At 37.6% G+C, this 18708-nt stretch overlaps 3 protein-coding genes across 8 annotated transcripts; all 3 read left to right on the forward strand.

Annotated features, from left to right (window-relative positions):
* The first annotated feature begins 1928 nt into the window (after nt 1-1928).
* LOC126697367 (histone H4) lies at nt 1929-6200 on the forward strand. 3 transcript variants are annotated; one of them, XM_050394343.1, is made up of 2 exons: nt 1929-2072; nt 5683-6200. In XM_050394343.1, exon 2 carries the CDS (start codon nt 5704-5706, stop codon nt 6013-6015), a length of 312 nt encoding a protein of 103 aa, XP_050250300.1. In that variant the 5' UTR covers nt 1929-2072; nt 5683-5703; the 3' UTR covers nt 6016-6200. The 3 variants fall into 3 exon arrangements, with proteins under 3 accessions (XP_050250300.1, XP_050250299.1, XP_050250301.1); XM_050394342.1 differs by lacking the exon at nt 1929-2072 and adding an exon at nt 5089-5241; XM_050394344.1 differs by lacking the exon at nt 1929-2072 and adding an exon at nt 5176-5241 and having other exon boundaries at nt 5703-6200.
* On the forward strand, nt 2527-6200 carry LOC126697368 (histone H4). The gene is made up of 2 exons (XM_050394345.1): nt 2527-2876; nt 6053-6200. The coding sequence occupies exon 1, from the start codon at nt 2527-2529 to the stop codon at nt 2836-2838; it is 312 nt and encodes a 103-aa protein (XP_050250302.1). The 3' UTR covers nt 2839-2876; nt 6053-6200.
* A 2532-nt stretch (nt 6201-8732) lies between these two features.
* On the forward strand, nt 8733-15809 carry LOC126697369 (uncharacterized). Of its 4 annotated transcripts, XM_050394349.1 has the most exons (6): nt 8733-9013; nt 10140-10344; nt 10437-13075; nt 13175-13284; nt 13408-14938; nt 15081-15809. In XM_050394349.1, exons 2-5 carry the CDS (start codon nt 10321-10323, stop codon nt 14526-14528), a joined length of 3894 nt encoding a protein of 1297 aa, XP_050250306.1. In that variant the 5' UTR covers nt 8733-9013; nt 10140-10320; the 3' UTR covers nt 14529-14938; nt 15081-15809. The 4 variants fall into 4 exon arrangements, with proteins under 4 accessions (XP_050250306.1, XP_050250304.1, XP_050250303.1 ...); XM_050394347.1 differs by having other exon boundaries at nt 8733-9096; nt 13175-14938; XM_050394346.1 differs by having other exon boundaries at nt 13175-14938.
* The last annotated feature ends 2899 nt before the right edge of the window (nt 15810-18708 follow it).

Here is an 18708-nt window from a genome sequence, read left to right on the forward strand (position 1 = left end):
CGTTCATATATTTGGTGGCCCTGTAAAGCACCTCTGACATGGTCTTTGGGTCGTTTTTGTATAGGGAGAACAAAAACTTACCCCCTTTCAGTCCATTCGTGAATGCTGCTACAAGTATCTTGTCGTCGGCTTCGTCGATCGAGAGCGCCTCTTTATTGAAGCGTGATATGTAGGCCCTTAACGTCTCCTCCTCTCGCTGCTTGATATTCATTAAACAAGCTGTGGACTTCTTATACCGATGTCCTCCGATGAAGTGCGTAGTAAATTGAGCGCTTAGCTCCTTGAAGGTGCTGATGAAGTTGGGTGCTAGCCGGCTGAACTAAATCCTTGCTGCGCCCTTTAAGGTTGTAGGAAAGGCCCTGCACATAATCGCGTCTGCTACTCCCTGAAGGTGCATTAGGGTCTTGAAGGTCTTTAGGTGATGTAGAGGGTCCTTGACCTCGTCATAACTATCCATATGTGGCATGCGGAACTTACTTGGTAGGGGAAAGGAGTTGACGGTTGTCGTAAATGGCGAGTCAGTCCTGTTGACAAGGTCGTCAAGATCACTGGACCTTCGTCCCTTGAGAGCGTTCATCATCACTTCCATCTGTTCCTTTATCACCTGCATCTCCGCGATGAAAGGTGGCGGAGTCGTATCTGCAAGAGAAGGAAGGCTCGTGTCCCGTCGTTCTGGTCTGCTTGGGGCGTTGCTAGCCTGTGGTCCTTCTTGATTCCTCCTTTCAGCGCTGGTCCCTTCTTGATCTGCTCCTTGGTTATTGGGAGTCGCATTTTTCTGGTTCAGCTACTTTTCCAGGTCGTGGTTTTGTTTGGTGAGGCGCTCCACGGTTGTGGCGAGCGTCCTGACCTGTCTCTCAAGAGTAGTCGTGGGGGCTTCTTCTTCTTGAACGTCGTTAGTGGTCGCCATTGAGCGAGTGAGTACCATGTAACTCTTTTGTCTAGGAAGCGATAATGTGCTACGTTTCCCACAGACGGCGCCAACTGATGATGCCGAAAATATCACCAATAAGTCACACAGCACTCGCGACTCAAAGTGAACCTGCAGAACAAAATAACCGAAGACCTTAGAGAGCACCGGTGTGGTGCCAGCCAAATACTCTCCGAAGGTCAAGTTAGAATTATTCTCACAACTCTAGAGTGTTAGAGAAGATAAATTATGCGTACCTTGATTTGCGAGGGTATTAGGGCTTTTATAGTAGTAGAAAGTCGGCTTTTCTTTCTTGGTGTAGAAGTCTTTTCCTTATGAGACTCTACTTCGAGTCTTTCCGAGCGTGGTGAGCAAGGTTTTTCCTTGTAGAGGAGATCTACTTTCAGTGTGCGTGTCTTTTAGAATCACCCTTGTACTCGGATTTCCATATTGGGATTCTAGGGCGTTTTAGGCAATGAACGATAGAGACCTTAGATCAAGGGCCCTTACTGTGTCCTTCAGCGATGGGTCTTCAATGAACGTTGGATCATCTCTACATCGGCCCAACAACTCCAATCTGGCAAGCCCATTACCACAGGCCCGTCAGGTTTATATTTTATCCTCTTCAAATTATACAAGAGAAAAAAACTTGAAAAAATCGTAAGTAATGTAAGTGATCCAAACTCACATGATTTGAATAGATACATTGAATGAACAAGTAAGTTGAGTTGTTAGAAATTCAAATAAAGTACCATCTCAAAATTACTTTAAAAAATACAGTATTATTCGGAAATTTTTACAAAAATATTATTATAGTATGAATGATCACAAAAGCTTTGAAATTTACCGCGTTTAAAAAGCGGGGGGATCGTCCACCATCAGCGACTGCAAAGTTAAAAACCGCGAAAACCGAAAAATGTACCGCTCAATTACATAGCCACGTCATCGATCCGCAACACAACAGAACTCACAATCCAAGCCGTACATTAAAAGATCCACGGCTCAAGATTACCCAACAAGTCTGGCGTCGCGGATCGACCTCAAAATAACAAAATCAAACTCTCGACTATAAATACAAATCGGAATCACCCCCATTTTCACAAACACAAGCAATCTCTCTCAGTCTCTCTCGCCCTTTTCGTTTGGAACAGAGTGTGCGATACAGGTTCGTCTTCTTCTAGGGCTTTCTCGCTTCACAGCCTCAATTCCTTTCAAATTTGAATATTTATGGCTTTTACTCGTCTGGTTCTAGCTAGTTCATGCTCTGAATGCAATGAGATTTTAGGATTTCGAATCGTTCTGAGTTTCTAGGGTTTTAAAATAGTACAATAGCCAAATTTGCTGCTTTATTGCTCGATTTTCCATTGCTTTGTTAAAATTTCCTCAAAAGTTTGTGTAATCTGATCTCTCAGTCCTGTTAATTTTCCATTCACGAGCAATCTGTGAGTTAATTTACATTTCTAGGGGTTTTAATCGGCAATATTTGTTCGATTCCCAATTTTCTCAGCAATGTTTAAATTCCGATGAAAATTCGTAGCAATTTGGTGAAAATTTCTTAGTAGTTTCTAAATTCAATTTCTGTCAATTTGTGTTCACAGATCTTGAATTGACCTAGCAAAATGTCTGGAAGAGGAAAGGGAGGCAAGGGACTCGGAAAAGGAGGAGCGAAACGACATCGTAAGGTTCTCCGTGATAACATCCAGGGAATCACAAAGCCAGCCATTCGTCGTTTGGCTCGCAGAGGAGGAGTGAAGCGTATCAGTGGTCTCATCTACGAGGAGACACGTGGAGTGCTCAAGATCTTTCTTGAGAATGTGATCAGGGACGCTGTGACTTACACTGAGCACGCGCGTCGCAAGACAGTGACTGCTATGGATGTTGTGTATGCTCTCAAGAGGCAGGGCAGGACCTTGTATGGGTTCGGTGGTTAGGGATTTTGGCAAGAATAGTTAGTGTTTTGGAATCGAAGGTAGATTTGACAAATTTAGGATTTGGTTGGTTTTGTTAGCTTGTATTAAAACGTTATGAGTTTGTAAGTAATGGGTTGAGTTCTATTTTGTATTGGGAATGGTTGGAACTTTGGAATGAAAATTGGAGGTGGTGGTGTTTGATCCGTTGTTAATAGTTTGGTTTTCTGTGTTTTTGTTATTCATAAAGTTAAAAGCTTGTATTAATCTTGCACCCAAAATTGAAAAAAGTGATAGGAAATTGCAAAACTAGCCAGAAACTAGTTTGGATTTGTTGCTGAACTTTGTTTGATTGACTAATTCTTACTCATGGTGGGAGTTTGTTGTTGGTCACAAGGTGTTGTGTTGTAGCTATGGGAGCAATCTTACTCGAATCCTAGAGTCTTATCTGGTGGTGGACAAGTCATTGGGCCATGCTTGGTTACTTGAGTTGGGATTTGTGATGTCCTTTAAATATAAGTTCAAACAGATCTTAATTTAGGTTTTAAATGAATAAGTTATGGGTTTTTTTGTGTTGTTGATTTTTGCTAATTTGCAAAGCTTGATCAATCGAGTTGCTATTGAAACTTCTATTGATAACAAAATCTTGATCTATCAAGAAGATAGTAAGTTTTAGTTTCTATTGAGAGGTATCAAGACTTCTATTGAGGTACATGTTGAAAATGTATTTTTCTTGAACAAATTTTATGTCTTCAATTTGGTCTTTAATTATAATTTTAAGACATAAAAACTCAATAAAAGACATAATTTGGCATGGTTGATTATATCAAAACACATGACTGTAACAGTCTTCTCCTTTGTAAATCCATGATAAAACCTTAAGTACAAAAGTAAGCCTAATTTAATAATAATCTGAATATAATGAATGAACCCATATTCAAATATTTAGTCTATCTAAAAACAATCAGTCCTGAGAAACTATAGCATGAACTATAATTAATTATTTTGATTGGCTTCATACCTATCTTTTCTAAAAGCATTTAACAAATATGTTATGCATAATGAAGAACCAACTAAGTTCAATAAGTAGCAAATGGATATCACCCTTGATAACAAGTTCTTTGAATCCTACCTCAATAGTAAATTCAATTGCTCTTTTACAAGCTAACAATATTGCCTTTTTCATTCTCTATGGTTAGTAGTAATTTTATAGAATGTGATGCCATAAACTCACTTATGTCATTGCGAATAATTGTTCCATAACTTGTTTCAGCTTGGTACAAGAAGAAAGTTGCATCAAAGTTAAGCTTATAGCAGTTTGGAGGGGGGGGGGGGTTACCATGTGATCTAGTGTAAAATACTAGGAGGTATGATCAATTGAATTTGAGCTTCTCAATAGTCCTCTAGAAAATCAATCGCCCTCTTATTCAAACGATTGGGGTTCTATAGTAGATTCGTCATCTACGAAGCTTTCATCTAGTTTGTTTTTCAATTTTAATTTTGATTTAAAGGGGAATTTAGCATTTTAAAATATATGTTTTAATGATTAATGGTAATTTATGGATGAAAAGATAAACTTAGTTATAATGGTAGACTACATAGACAAATATAATAAAATTGAAACTTGAAAGACAAAATTGATAATTAGTCCAAATTAAAACGGTGCAATTTAGATTTGAAAGAGTTTATTTCTATGAATTTATTGTATTTTTTGATTAAAAAATGTATTTGTTAAAAAAATATATATACAAAGAGAAAAAAACTTGAAAATATTGTAAGTAATGTAAAGGCTTGTTTGGTACGTGTATTTAAATAATAGTTTTCAGTTTTTTTTATAAATACGTATGAGTGAAAAAGTGTGTGAAAATTCATGTAATATTATTTAAAAATTGAAAATGTGTATTTAAACTTGCGTATCAAATGAGCTTAAATGATCTAAACTCACATGATTTTATTAATGGATACATTGAATGAACAAGTTAGTTGAGTTGTTAGAATTTCAAATAAAGTAAAATCTCAAAATCACTTTAAAAAAAATACAGCATTGTTCGGAAATTTTTACAAAAATATTATTATAGTATGAATAAATGATTACAAAAGCTTTGAAATTTAACCGCGTTTAAAAAGCGGGGGAGTCCACCATCAGCAACTGAAAAGTTAAAAACCGCGAAAACCGAAAAATGTGCCGCTCAATTACATAGCCACGTCATCGATCCGCAGCACCACAGAACTCACAATCCAAGCCGTACATTAAACAATCCACGGCTCAAGATTACCCAACAAGTCTGGCGTCCCGGATCGACCTCAAAATAACAAAATTAAACTCTCGACTATAAATACAAATCGGAATAACCCCCATTTTCACAAACACAAGCAATCTCTCTGTGTCTCTCGCCCTTTTCGTTTGGATCAGAGTGTGCGATACAGGTTCGTCTTCTCTTCTAGGGTTTTCTCGCTTCACAGCCTCAATTCCTTTCAAATTTGAATATTTATGGCTTTTACTCGTCTGGTTCTATCTAATTCATGCTCTGAATGCAATGAGATTTTAGGGTTTCGAATCGTCCTGAGTTTCTAGGGTTTTGAAAATAGTACAATAGCCAAATTTGCTGTGTTATTGCTCGAATTTTCATCGTTTCGTTAAATTTTAATGTAATCTGAGCTCTCAGTCCTGTGAATTTTCCATTCACGAGCAATCCGTGAGTTAATTTTAAATTCTAGGGTTTTTAATCGGCAATAATTGTTAATTTCTCAATTTTCTCAGCAATGTTTGAATTCCGACGAAAACTCGTACTAATTTTGCTCAAATTTCTTAGTAATTAAGCGAATTGTTAGTTTCTAAATTCAGTTTCTGTCAATTTTTGTTCACAGATCTTGAATTGACATAACAGAATGTCTGGAAGAGGAAAGGGAGGCAAGGGACTTGGAAAAGGAGGAGCGAAACGACATCGTAAGGTTCTCCGTGATAACATCCAGGGAATCACGAAGCCAGCCATTCGTCGTTTGGCTCGCAGAGGAGGAGTGAAGCGTATCAGTGGTCTCATCTACGAGGAGACGCGTGGAGTGCTCAAGATCTTTCTTGAGAATGTGATCAGGGACGCTGTGACTTACACTGAGCACGCGCGTCGCAAGACTGTGACTGCCATGGATGTTGTGTACGCTCTCAAGAGGCAGGGCAGGACCTTGTATGGGTTTGGTGGTTAGGGTTTTGGCAAGAGTAGTTGGTGTTTTGGAATCGAAGGTAGATTTGGCAAATTTAGAATTTGTTTGGTTTTGTTAGCTTGTATTAAAATGTTATGGGTTTGTAAGTACTGGGTTGAGTTCTATTTTGTATTGGGAATGGTTGGAACTTTGAAATGAAAATTGGAGGTGGTGGTGTTTGATCCCTAGTTAATAGTTTGGTTTTGTGTATTTTTGTTATTCGAAAAGTTAAAAGCTTGTACTAATCTTGCACCCAAAGTTGAGAAAAGTGATTGGAAATTGCAAAACTAGCCAGAAACTAGTTTGGATTTGTTGCTGAGCTTTGTTTGATTGAGAATTTGAGATAGATTGAAAGGTGTCCAAAAACTGTGTTTAAGCAATCAAACTTGGACTTGGAGATTGTGAACGATCAAACTGTTTGGTACTTTTCATAATAATGTCTCGGAAACCCAGCTCCTAAAATGCTTTTACTATTCCATCAGTGATTGTACGAAAGTGATCCATTTGAGCTGGAAATGTGATGTTATAGTTGCAATAACTTGGTTCAGAATAAGTCCCGAATCAAATACCTTGCCTAGCAACGTAGTACCTGATCTGTTGGTAAAGGCTGCATTGTGATGGATTGGCTTTGGGCTTTTGGTTTAGGCTTTATTTATACTATTTTGTTCGGGACATGTTAATGCTATCTTGGGCTGGCCCATGCTGCTGGTCCAAGTATGCCGAACTAATGAGAAATGGAATGGAAAAAGGGTATGATCACTTTCTGTAGCGTTGTGCTGTTGGGTTCTTAATCAACTTTGGCAAATGTTGTTTTTCATTGGCCCAGGCATTTCTTTTTTCCTAAAAAGCCCAATAGTTTTTTGGAAACCTTTCTCTTATTTGTTGAGTCACTTTGGTAATGTGCCGACAATAATTTTGTACAGCGTGGACGTGGAGTATATTCGAAGTCGAAGATGCCGATTCTAAGTATGGTACTTTCTTTTATTATCACAAAACTCCATGGGAGAAAAGCACACTATCCCATTATACAAGGGAGGCAAAAGCAAATTAGTTGTGGAAAAGCTACTAACTTTGCAAAGGTCCACCTCGAAAAAAAATGAAAGTTACGGAAAAAACAAAGAAAGTGAAAATGACCGGCAGGTGGGGCAAGTTGTTGAAGTGAACACGTCACAAAGAAATTCATTACTTCAATGAAACAATTTGAATCTCTGTTTATCTTTATCCACTATTGAAGCATACGAATATGCCGTTTAGAAATAAAGATATTTATTGATGAAACCATTTGGATCTCAGCAAAAAAAATTGATGGAGTAATGCACTAATGCTTTACAAATAAAAATTTTTTTAAAAAATTTATTTTTATGATTTACTAAAATGATAAGTTATTGATTTTTACATAGATCAACTAGATTACTATTTTAGTGGTTATAATTTACGATCTAACTGTGAGAGGAAATTTATAATTCTATTTCGTTAATAAGCTCATCATTCGAATATATTTTTACTAAATTCATAATCTAATTTGTCAACTTTATTCGTTTTGGTAATTTAAGGATATCATGTGAATTTTAATAATTTATTAAAAATTTAATTAAGATCCATTTTTTTTATATGGCATGAAACATGCAAATACAACCCTCTAACCCAAACTAAACCAATCCCACTTGCATGAGTTGAATTTGGTTTGTTGCTACGTATGGTTTTTTTTTTTGATGAGCCTAACCCAATAAATTTAGGTTAGGTCGAAAAAACCTTCAAATCCAATCTAACTTTATCCATGCACATTCCTACTAAAATTTGGTATGAAATTAGAGCTATGCTTTTTTTTTTTAAAGCTACTTTCTCTTGGTGTGAAAAACCCTCAATCAAATATTTATTAGGGAATAAAAACGCTCAATCAAATAATCTACCGAAACTAAATAGACACCTATTTGTGAGTTTCAGTTAGCTCAACTAATAAAGTTTTTTATGGTTAAATAAGAGATGTGGGATCTAATCTCCGTCTATATTAAAAATTGATTAGTGTTTTGATTTTTTTTTTTTTGAGAGAATGATTGGTGTTTTGATTTTTTTTTTTTGAGAGAATGATTGGTGTTTTGATTTGATAATAAAAAACTATCATCAGGAGTATTATTAGAAACGACGTTATAGGTTAAAACTCAAAAAAGAAAAAAAGAAAAAAAAAAGATAAAGAAAAAAAAAGACACCTATTTTGTTTGGTTGGCAGAGTGGAGCGGTTCTAACCTACCAGAAACTAAAATGGACACTTTTGTTTGGATGGTGGCTGGTGAGTGGAGTGGTACTAGAGTTGTGGACAAACATTCAATTGTGTCGGTTCATCATTCATGGGCATTAACTAATTACAACAAACTAAAGGTACTAAATCACAATATTGCATAAGAAAAGGGAGGCGTAAATAGCAAAAAAATATGATTGAAAGGGAAAGCCAGAAACTTCGTAGAAACCACCCCCAAAGACTCCCAAAAAGCAAAAGTCAAGAAAGGAATTCAAAAGTGGCCTGGCAGGTGGTGGGCAAGTTGAGGAACACGACAACACGAAAATTGTTAAAACAGATCAGAACTTATCTCACAGAGAGACAGTACACGTGTCACAATACTATTCGACCAAAGTCAGTGGGCCCCAGAACCCCCCCAACCACGTTTTAAAAGTCAATATTATTGAAAATATAAAAAACCAATAATACCACGCACTAGTGCCCGTATAGAATAGAAAGAAGAACAAAGGCCACCGAAATTATAGTTATAGGTAGACTGGTAGAAATCAAATATAGAGAGATAGAAGCAACCACGCAAGAGGCCACAAAGCACAAACCCTAGGCTTTAGGTTTTCGATTAGATTCTCTCTTCCTTTTTCTCGCTTTGCTTTTCTAGTTCTTTCTTGGCGTTCACACCATACCGCTTCTCCAAAAAGTAGCTTCCAGAGCTTGACCAAGCCAAAACCAAACTCGACCGCTTCTCTTTCGCTCTCTCTCTATCTATAGGTAATTTCTCGCTAGCTCCGATTGTATCGTTTTGTGAATCTATTTCTGGTCAGCGTTAGCGTGTTGATTTTTCCTAATCTCAGGTATTTCCTAGAAAATATTTCGGATCTGCTTTATTTATTGTTGGTTTGTTTAAATATGTAGATCAGAGTTGTTATTACTTGATTTAGGACCCCGATTTGTGAAATCGGGTGAAGAAATTTTGTAGATTTGAAATATGGTGTTTGTTTGTGTAGAAAATATTTTTTTAACTTTAATTTTTAATTTTGGGTTTCCTGTGGAAATTTTAGTTACAGGTAAAAACCGATTCTTTAGTTTCAGGTACTTTCTGGAAATAATTTCAATTTCAGTTTTTTTTTTTGTTATATTTTTCTGGGAAAGTATTTTTTTAATATTTGATATGAGTAGTTCTATATGTATTTATGATTTATTATATTTTGGTGTTTGATTTGTGAAATCGGATGGTGAAAATTTGTGGATCTGTTTTTTTTTGCAAAGAAATTCAGATATATTTTTTTTTGGGTACTTTCTCTCTTTTGAAAATTTTTGGAGAAAAGCGATTCTTAAAATATTGGATGCAATTGTTCTATTTAGGCTTTTAGGTTAAGGTCTAAGAGAATGGATCTTGTAGCATGTCTTATGGATCCAAGTATATTCTCTCTCTATCTTTTTTAATCCAAGAAATTTACTTGTGTTTTATGGATTTATTTTCTCTTTTTTGCTTTGAAAAGTAGATCTGTGTTTGATTTTCATTTTTAGATGATCTGCGAGTATAGCTTTAGATTACAAGTCACTTTGTGTTTTGCTATAAGATCGTGTGTTGAAATAATTTGACGGTTCTGGATTTGTACTTAATTATTGTGTGATAATACTTTGCTTATAGAAGAAAATCTGTTCGGATTTTATTATGATCATTGACTGATAATTTAGTCGCTTTTGGTTGAGAAGTTGTGACTGAATTTTTATCTGTGACAACTACAACTTGGGTTTATTAATTAAGTTATAGACTACATCTATAATTATGTCTTCACCCCTCTTGTTGTAATGGGGTTTGTTTAATTTGACTATTAGAGTGTTCATTCTGGACCAATTTATGAAAGCGTAGCTTTTGCATTTATGTTTGCAGGTAAATTACTACTTTTTATCCCGTCCAGGAACAGTCTACATAGCTTAAAGAAAATTTCAGGCAGATGCAATTGTGTGTATTGCCGTGCAGGAATTGAAAGCAACTTTAGCAATTTAAAGCAAGAAATTGTTTTTGGGTTAAGATAGAGAGAAGGATTATAAGTTTCGCCAATCTTGTAGCTATGCCTGTATCTGGAGACAAAGAGGTTTATTTTCTGTACTAAGTTTCTGCTTAAACTGGGGAGTGATGTAATTTTTCTTGTTTTGAGTATGTGATTAACTAATCTTTTGTTCGCAGACTGGGGTTAAACCTATTTCCCGGCAGTCTAGTGATTATATTGCAGGTGTTCCTATCAAGAAGAGGAGGTTCCTATTGTACCGTCCTCCTTCACCTCCACCTGAAGAACCATCTGCGGTTCCTGCAGAGAATGATTCGCTAAAGCTGGAACAATCTAGCCCCTCTCAGGGGTCAGCTATATCAAATGCTAGTGTTGTAACCAGTTCTGGTATATCTGATGCAAACAACAAACCTGTATCTGAGGAATATAAAGGCAGTTCTGATGTTATGAGTGTTACTGTAGCCCAAAGCAATCCCAACTACTCTACAGTCAAAGTTGAGGAACCAAGCAAAACTTACTCTGGTTCCTTGGATGACATGGAAAGCAAAGACAAGCTTGTCGCGGCCGAAAAATCTGCAAGCCTGGTAACTTTGGGAAAATCAAAGTTGCAGTCATCACCAAATGAAGCACTTGCACTTAAGTTGGGGAAAGAGTTATATAGCAAAGAAAAAGCTGAAGGGAAGTGTAAAGCTGAAATTCCTATTGTTGCGGGAAATACTGACTTGACATTAGGATTAAAGGAACATGTTTTTCCAGCTTTAACAGGTCAAAACCATAATGTGAGAGGCCAGAATCAAGATAGTTTAGAACCTGGTTCACTGAATTTGTCTTTAAGCAAGGGAAATAACGACATTCAGTGTAAAAAGGATGAGGTTGAGTTGAAAAATGGTGCACAGCAATGTGGTAATAGGGCAAACTGGGATCTGAATACTACAATGGATGCATGGGAAGGTTCTGCAAGTGAGGCAGCTGCAGTAGGTCAAGTGTCTGCTGGTGGGTTTAATACTACTGATGGTACACATGATATCAAACCTTTGCTATGCACAACTGGGACGATTGGCACTGTTATACCTTCTAAACAAAAGGGCCTTGTAGCCAGTGAGAACATAGCCAAATTGACCTCGTCCAAACTGCCTATTCAACAATTAAGATTGTTTGGCATAGACCCTCTTCATTTAGGCCTTAGTCCTTCTAGCCTTCAGCAACAGGTAAGCCTGGAACCGTCCTTATCTAGCAAAGAAGATTCTGGCAGGATTTTCCCCAATATAATCTTGCAAAGATCAGTGGTGCCACCTGGCAATTTGAACAGGGTTAATTATAGGACTGTGAAATCAGAACCATTTGACGAGAGCAACAAATTAGTGAATAGAACAACTATAGCCAATAATCTTGGATTATTAGATAATAGGACAGTAAAGCGTGAATTAGCTGAGCAGTTCAGTTTTGATAAGGTTTCAAATATTAGCGCCATGAGAGTAGTTGGTCCTGCATCCATAAAAATGGAACCAGTTCACAGGGGTAATGTGGAAGCCCCCAATACATTAGAGGGGACATCTAGACAAGTAGATAAACAGGTGCTACTGGGTTTGAATGATCATTCTCCTGCCATGGCAATCCCTGAAAGTGCACTGTTGTCCTGCCCCGCAGGAGAGCCTTCTTGTTCAACAGAATTGACTATAGCCACGGATGTTGGAAACCACGGAGAACAGTCCACCTACACCAAAGAGGCCCATATTAATGGGGAGGTTGTACCTCAGGAAGCATGTGAAAGGGTGCAGCAGGTTGCTTCAGAAACAGCTGCCATCTCTGTGGGTCATGATGGTATAGAATCAAGTACTTCTTGTATGATGGGTACTGTAAGAGCTGAAGATGGAAATGCTGATGATCCTGAGCAGTGCAGATTGAAATCCATAAATGAACAGCCCCCTGATATGCGAGGAAGCGAAGGTTGTGTAAGTGATGAGGAAAAAATCAATATATCAGCTGATATGCTAGAAGAAGATTCTTATGGTTCTGATTATGACTCGGATGGCAATCATCCTTTACCTAAGGCTATGGATACAGAACAAGGTGGAGAAGAAGATTATGAAGATGGTGAGGTCCGAGAACCTCTACTGCAAACTGCAGTCGAGGATCCCATATGTGAGAAACAGGAAGTTGAACATGTTGATCATGGTGACTCTGATAATAACAAGATGGACATTGTGGGTCAGCATGGTGATGATCATCCATCTTCATCCCATGTTGAGGAAAAAGATGCTAAAGAAGATCCTGGGCAAACAAATAACAAAGAAAGTAGTGATTGTGTCGACACATCGAAGGAGGTATATGATAACGGTGATACTAATCTTACATGTTTGCAGGAATCATTGACAGATGAAAAACCAGCCAGTGGAGCTGACATTAAGAGGCCCATTATGGCCTTTAGAAGAAATTCACTTGATCAGTCAGGCAGTACTGGTTTCCCTGAAGAACAGGAGGCAGAATTATCATTGGAGCGAACCACTGAAGGAATGCAAGCTACTACTTCTACTTTTACTTTTACTCAGGGTTTAGATGACAATGTTAACAATTTTGACTTAGTGGAGGAGAAAGATACTATGACAATGATGGAAGCATCTGCAAGTGGTGATGATGCAGCTAAAGATGTTAATAGTGGTGGTAATCGGAGCCGCATTATTAATTTGTCTCGAGCTTCTAACGTATCACCTCCTGGTAATACAAGATATATTTCAGACAGGTCATTGGCATCACTACCTGGAAGAGAGAGATTACTCGATGTACCGCTAGAGGGAGATAAATTTTATCCCCGAGGGAGGTGATTATTCTATTTCCTATGTTTTAGTTGTTTTTGAAAGTTCCTTTATAAGGGTAGTTGTATTATCATCTGATCTGTCTACCTTTTAACTTTTTTCAGAGATGAATTATACATAGATGGTTCCCACAAATTTTCAAGAGAGAGGCATCAAGATCAGTCACCCAGAAATTCTAGATTAAATTTTGTGCGCGGCAGAGGGAGGATTACTGGTAGGTTAGACCCTTTACGTAGGGACTGGGATTCTGACCGTGATTTTGCTTCAGAATTTTATAACGGCCCATCAGAGTTTCGTTTCCCAAGAAATAAATATGCATCTGCTGTTGTTGATGCAGACCTTGAATATAACAGTTATAATATTGCACCTGATGGACCTTTTATTGGTACTGGTCGGGGAGGGAGGAAGCATTTAGATGATGAGGGAGCAATGTTTCGCCATATGTCCTCAAGAGGGCGGTCTCCTGGAGGGAGAAATGGGCTTGCTGCACGTGGCGGGGCACAAATGATTCACAGAGGTCCAAGAATGAGTGAAGATGGTTCTGAAGTGGTTGGGCTGAGGCATAGTGAGAAGTTTATGAGTGTTTTTCCTGATGATAACATGGATCCGATGTTTACACGCCCCCAACCTGCATATGAGGGAGTAGATGCTCATTTTGCCCGAGGTGGTAGGAACTTCTCTTCTGTTCAGAGAAGGGGTCTTCCTCGAATTCATTCAAAATCTCCAATGAGATCCAGATCTCGTTCTCCTGTTCAATGGTCACCTCCAAGGAGAAGATCCCAAGATGGATTTGGTGGACATCCAGAATTGCCTCATCGACGATCTCCAATTTACAGGGTGGAGAGGATGAGGTCTCCTGATCGCCCCTGTTTCCCTCCAATCATGGTTAGAAGGAATGGCTCCCCACCATATATGTCCCGACCATCTAATGATTTGAGGGATATAAATTCTGGACGGGACCATGGTCATCCGAGATCTGTCATTCCCAATAGGAGTTCATCTGGTCGGATTTTATACAGAAACAGGAGATTTGATGTTATAGATCCCCAGGAAAGGACAGATGGTGATGAGTTCTTTGGGGGGCCCATGCATGCTCGACATGAGCTTGGTGTTGATCCAAATGGTGATGAGAGAAGAAGGTTTGGTGAGAGACGGGGACCTGTCCGTTCATTTAGGCAGCCATACAATGGTGCTAATGGTGAGAATTTCCATCTTAATTCAGAGGATGGGCCTAGGCCTTTTAGGTTCTGTCCAGAAGACAATCCTGAGTTCCATGAAAGAGGCAACTTGAGGGATAGGGAGTTTGACCGCAGGATTAAGAACCGGCCAGGAAATGCCCCTAGAAGAACAAGAAGTATCGAAGAGCAGGAAGCAAATTTCAGGCAACCATGGCATGATGCTGGGTTTGATGAGATCTCCAGAGTAAAGAGAAAGAGGGATTTCAGATGTGAAATTTAAGTGGAGTTAGGGACTTGTAGACAGAGCTAGTGTTGGCAATTTACAGTGATCAGGAACATTTTATTTGCTCAAAGCACAAAGGAGATTGCTGTTCTGTTTGCTGATGTAATCAAGTTATGGCAGGAACATATGACGCTGGCTTTGCATTTTGGTTACGTTTGGTTCAGGACTGGATCCTCATGTACATAGCTGGGTTCTTCTGGTACCATTGTGGCTAAGTCATCATGAAACTTGTATTAGTGATTCCTACTATTTTGGGCACCAGGGTCAGTGTCAGTTTTTATTTACTGAGTTTTTTACTGCATAAAAAAACCAAGGAAGTGATTCTGTGACTTCTTCAGTGGAGATTACCCTTAAGTATCATAAAGTATCTTCAACTGTTGACTTCGGTGCATGGTGGCCAAGAGCAGGTATGCAGAAAGGAACTATTAGAATTTAATGTTTTAGCCATCAAGGACTAATTAATAATGTCACTAATTGCCTATAATTTGATCTGCTGCTTCACATTCTTCATTCTGTGTTATGTGAATAATAAATCCTTTAATTTTTTAGGGAGGTATACATTTAAAGAAATATAAGGGCCTATTGATGCAGTTTCTGCCATGGCACAGAAGCTTCTATGAAGTCCCTTATGCGATCTACTTCAGTTTAAATATAGAAAAAAGGAAATTTGCAGGCTTTTATGCAGCTTCTGTATAATTTTAAGCTTATAGCTGGTTCGAGTTTAATTGAAGGCAATGGATGATTAATTCTGTCCTGGAGTGGACTCTTCTGATATCTTCAGCTAATTCTTGAATGGATGGCTGGCCATGTAAACATTGTCTATGAAAAAAAAGTGTTCTTATTGGCTAGGTTGGCGAGATGGAGCTACCACACTTTTTACCTCATTCCAAGTCTTATCTAATATCTTCCAGCTAGAGGTTAGTTGTTTTTATGTTGATTGCTCTCAAGAAAGAGAGTCTTGAATCTTCTTGGGCACTTTTCATCATTGTTTCTGCTCCGTTTATAGCTTCTATGTGTGACTGTTTATCACTGGAAAGACAGTTGAGTGCCTTATGTTTGTGTTGGTGCCCTGCTGAGTGCTTCCACTTGACAATTGTTGGACAGTGAGTCTATTTCAAAGTTAGTTAGCTGGTGGGAAGTATTAGGGGTTTCATCTGTTCAAGTTGAAGAACACAGTCAATGTATTACATTATTTTGATCCTCCACGTTTGTTGGTACCTTGTATAGCATGCGGTACTAAAAGACTGTTGGAATGAATAGGTTGGAGATTTTAAATAACCCTTTGAATGTCCGAATTGTTATATTGGCCTTCTTTGCAAGGGTTTGCTTGAATAAGTGAGGATGGATTTATTTGATTGAGTGCATCAGCAGAACAAATGGCCTTTGATTAAGTCTTGGATGATGTAGGACTGGTGCTATGTTTTATCCAAGTCCAGAACTTAGATAAGCTTATCATGCTCCTTTTTTTGGTTCAGCATCCAGGTTGAAGTTATTACCTATAGTCATCTTCTTCGTCTGTTCTAGTAGTAGAGTAGTAGTAGTAGCAATGATGCTAATAACAGTAGAGTAATAAATAACTGTAACAATAATTATAGAAGTTGCAGGGGAAACAGGGTCCAATTAAAGATTAGAGCTTGCACATGATCAGGGATTTGTTTGGAATTTCCTGCAGCAGATTTTGATGACCATTGCCTGGGGGATTAGGGGGTTTATTGTACCTGTCCAGTTTGAGTATGCATGTGGATGATTTTTTCAAGTGTTGACGAATTATAGATAGAAACCAACCCAAAAATTTGAAATTGAGTGGAGGAAGCCATGAGAAAACAGCCAAAAATTGACTGGAGAAAGTGAGGGATACTGCAGGCAAGGACATCTCTCATGGTTTCAAGTATGTGTTTTACTTTCCCTCAATGTTAATAACAGCTGCTAGAGCAACCCCTGGAAATGATTTTACCTATATACATGTGGTTTTAAACTGGTAAAGATATCAGACATATGAACATGTGCTCGTAGCAGATTTGGCTTGCTGCCATTGCAGTGTGCGCGACATGGACATTAACCATGTTCAAAATAACGTGTTCAAAAATGATTGCGTGTTACTGTCGTGTCATGTCCTGTGTCCAGTTGAGTGCATAGCAACAGTGGGCTTGTGTCCGGTTGAGTGCATAGCAACAGTGGACCGAAGCGAAGTCTTCCCTGCTAGCTTGGTAGCAAGTCTTGGTAAATTTGGTGCTGACTGTTTGACTCTGAGGTGATATTAGACTTTAGTCGGTGGATAGAATTTGAGGTCAAGTTAGACCAAACCTACAGGCGGCTACAAGCTAGCTTGGAGATAATGATCAGGAGTTTTTATGTTGACATTGACTAATGTTTGGGGTGTTATAAATTGATCTAATTAAAATTGACTAATCTTTTTCCCCAAAAAGGAAAAAGAAAATTTGACTAATCTTTAACCTATAAAATAAACTAATTATATAATAGGACTTGATTTGATAATTCACTAATATTTTTTTATCAATTTGGATTGTTATGTTATGCACGGTGCTTTTTAATATTAATGACAACCCAATTCTAGCGTTATTCATGGCTGACAGCCCAGGTGACATTTTAGTAACCGACTTGTGAGTGGTTGAGTTTTCAGCGAATCACAATCAATTCATATGGGGCATTGTTGAGGACATTGATGAAATATAAATTCGTTATTATCTTCACTTTTTATTTTTTTCATTATGATAACAACTAGTTAACTCGTTGAATTATATAAATGAAAGAAGTATCGGATATTACCGATATCTAAGTATTTTACACGTTATATCATATATATGGTGTGGATTCAGTCTTACGGTACTTGGTATCTTGTTGACCAAGGTCGCTACGCGCATGTATCCTTTAGACTTTAGAAACGTTGACAGCAAATTAAGAGCTGTCCAGTCAAGCACCCGAGCCAAATGGATGAGTAGCAAGTAGCAAATAAGTTAATTTTTCTGAGCAACAGCAAATAAGATAATGATGCCATTTAAAAAATAATAATTCATTACATATGAGAGTAAAGATTTGAACTTGGTATTTTTAATTTAATTTAAAAAAAAAATATTAGCTACTTAATAACAAATTTATGTATGAGTGATTGAGATAATAAGAGGCTGTTTGGATTGATGATTTCCATAATTCATAACTCTGTTTCATAACTTATAACTCAAAAATGGTGAGACCTATAGCTAGAAGTCTGTTTGGCACCCCATAACTCTGTTTTTAGTTTTTTGTTTATATTATTCAATTCTCTGATTTTTGAGTTATGAGTTATGGAAACTGAAGACACATTTTAGCTGTTTTCAGTTTCCATAACATTGTTTTCAATGACATTTTTGTGATTAAATACATATGGAGAAACCCACTAGTCAGGTCAGCCACACCTTTTGACCTTTGGTTAATTTTTTCTTTTTTTTCCCAGGTTCTGTCTTCAATTCTTCCTTCTTCTTTTTTCCTTTTTTTTTTTTTTTTTTTTTTTTTTTTAAGGGGTTTTGGTATGGGGCTCATAAATAGCTGCACCGAGTGACAGGTATGGGGCCCATAAATAGTGTGAAAAATATTGAGTGATGACAAGTGAGTGATGGTGTCAAACGGATAGGGTATTTTAAGTGATGAGTGATGAGTAATGAGTGACGAAAATTGAGTAATGAAAAAAAAGCATCCAAACAAGCCCTAAGATATTTGATTTTTCTACGTTACTAGCCACACGGATAGACCTGTACGCCTATAATCCTATTCTCCTAAGCCTCTGTTTGATTAAGATTAATTTTTAGCATAAATTCTGTTTACCCAATTTAGGTTCCTTTTAAAAGTGTAGTTGTTCTTTATTATACGAGAGAATGAAGGACTGGTTTGCCTCTAGCAGCCCTGGCCAGTTGCGTGACTCGCGTGGGTATTTTAGCAGCTTTAATAATTAAATTGGCGCATAAAGATGTCTGGTAGGGTTTCTAATTCTATACCTCTATATTAGTAAAAGACGCAGCAAATATAGGCCTAGTCCCACTCCCAACTGATAATAATATCACCAACGCTCTTAGCAGTTAATAAATCCTAAAGATGAATGGTTTGGAATTCTGTCTGAGTTACGTCTACAATATTTTCACAACAAATTATAGAAGATTAGTTGTTAATAGTTCAAATTTGATCC

Source organism: Quercus robur, chromosome 8 (genome assembly GCF_932294415.1).
Source record: "Quercus robur chromosome 8, dhQueRobu3.1, whole genome shotgun sequence".
In the NCBI taxonomy this organism is placed as follows: Eukaryota; Viridiplantae; Streptophyta; class Magnoliopsida; order Fagales; family Fagaceae; genus Quercus; species Quercus robur.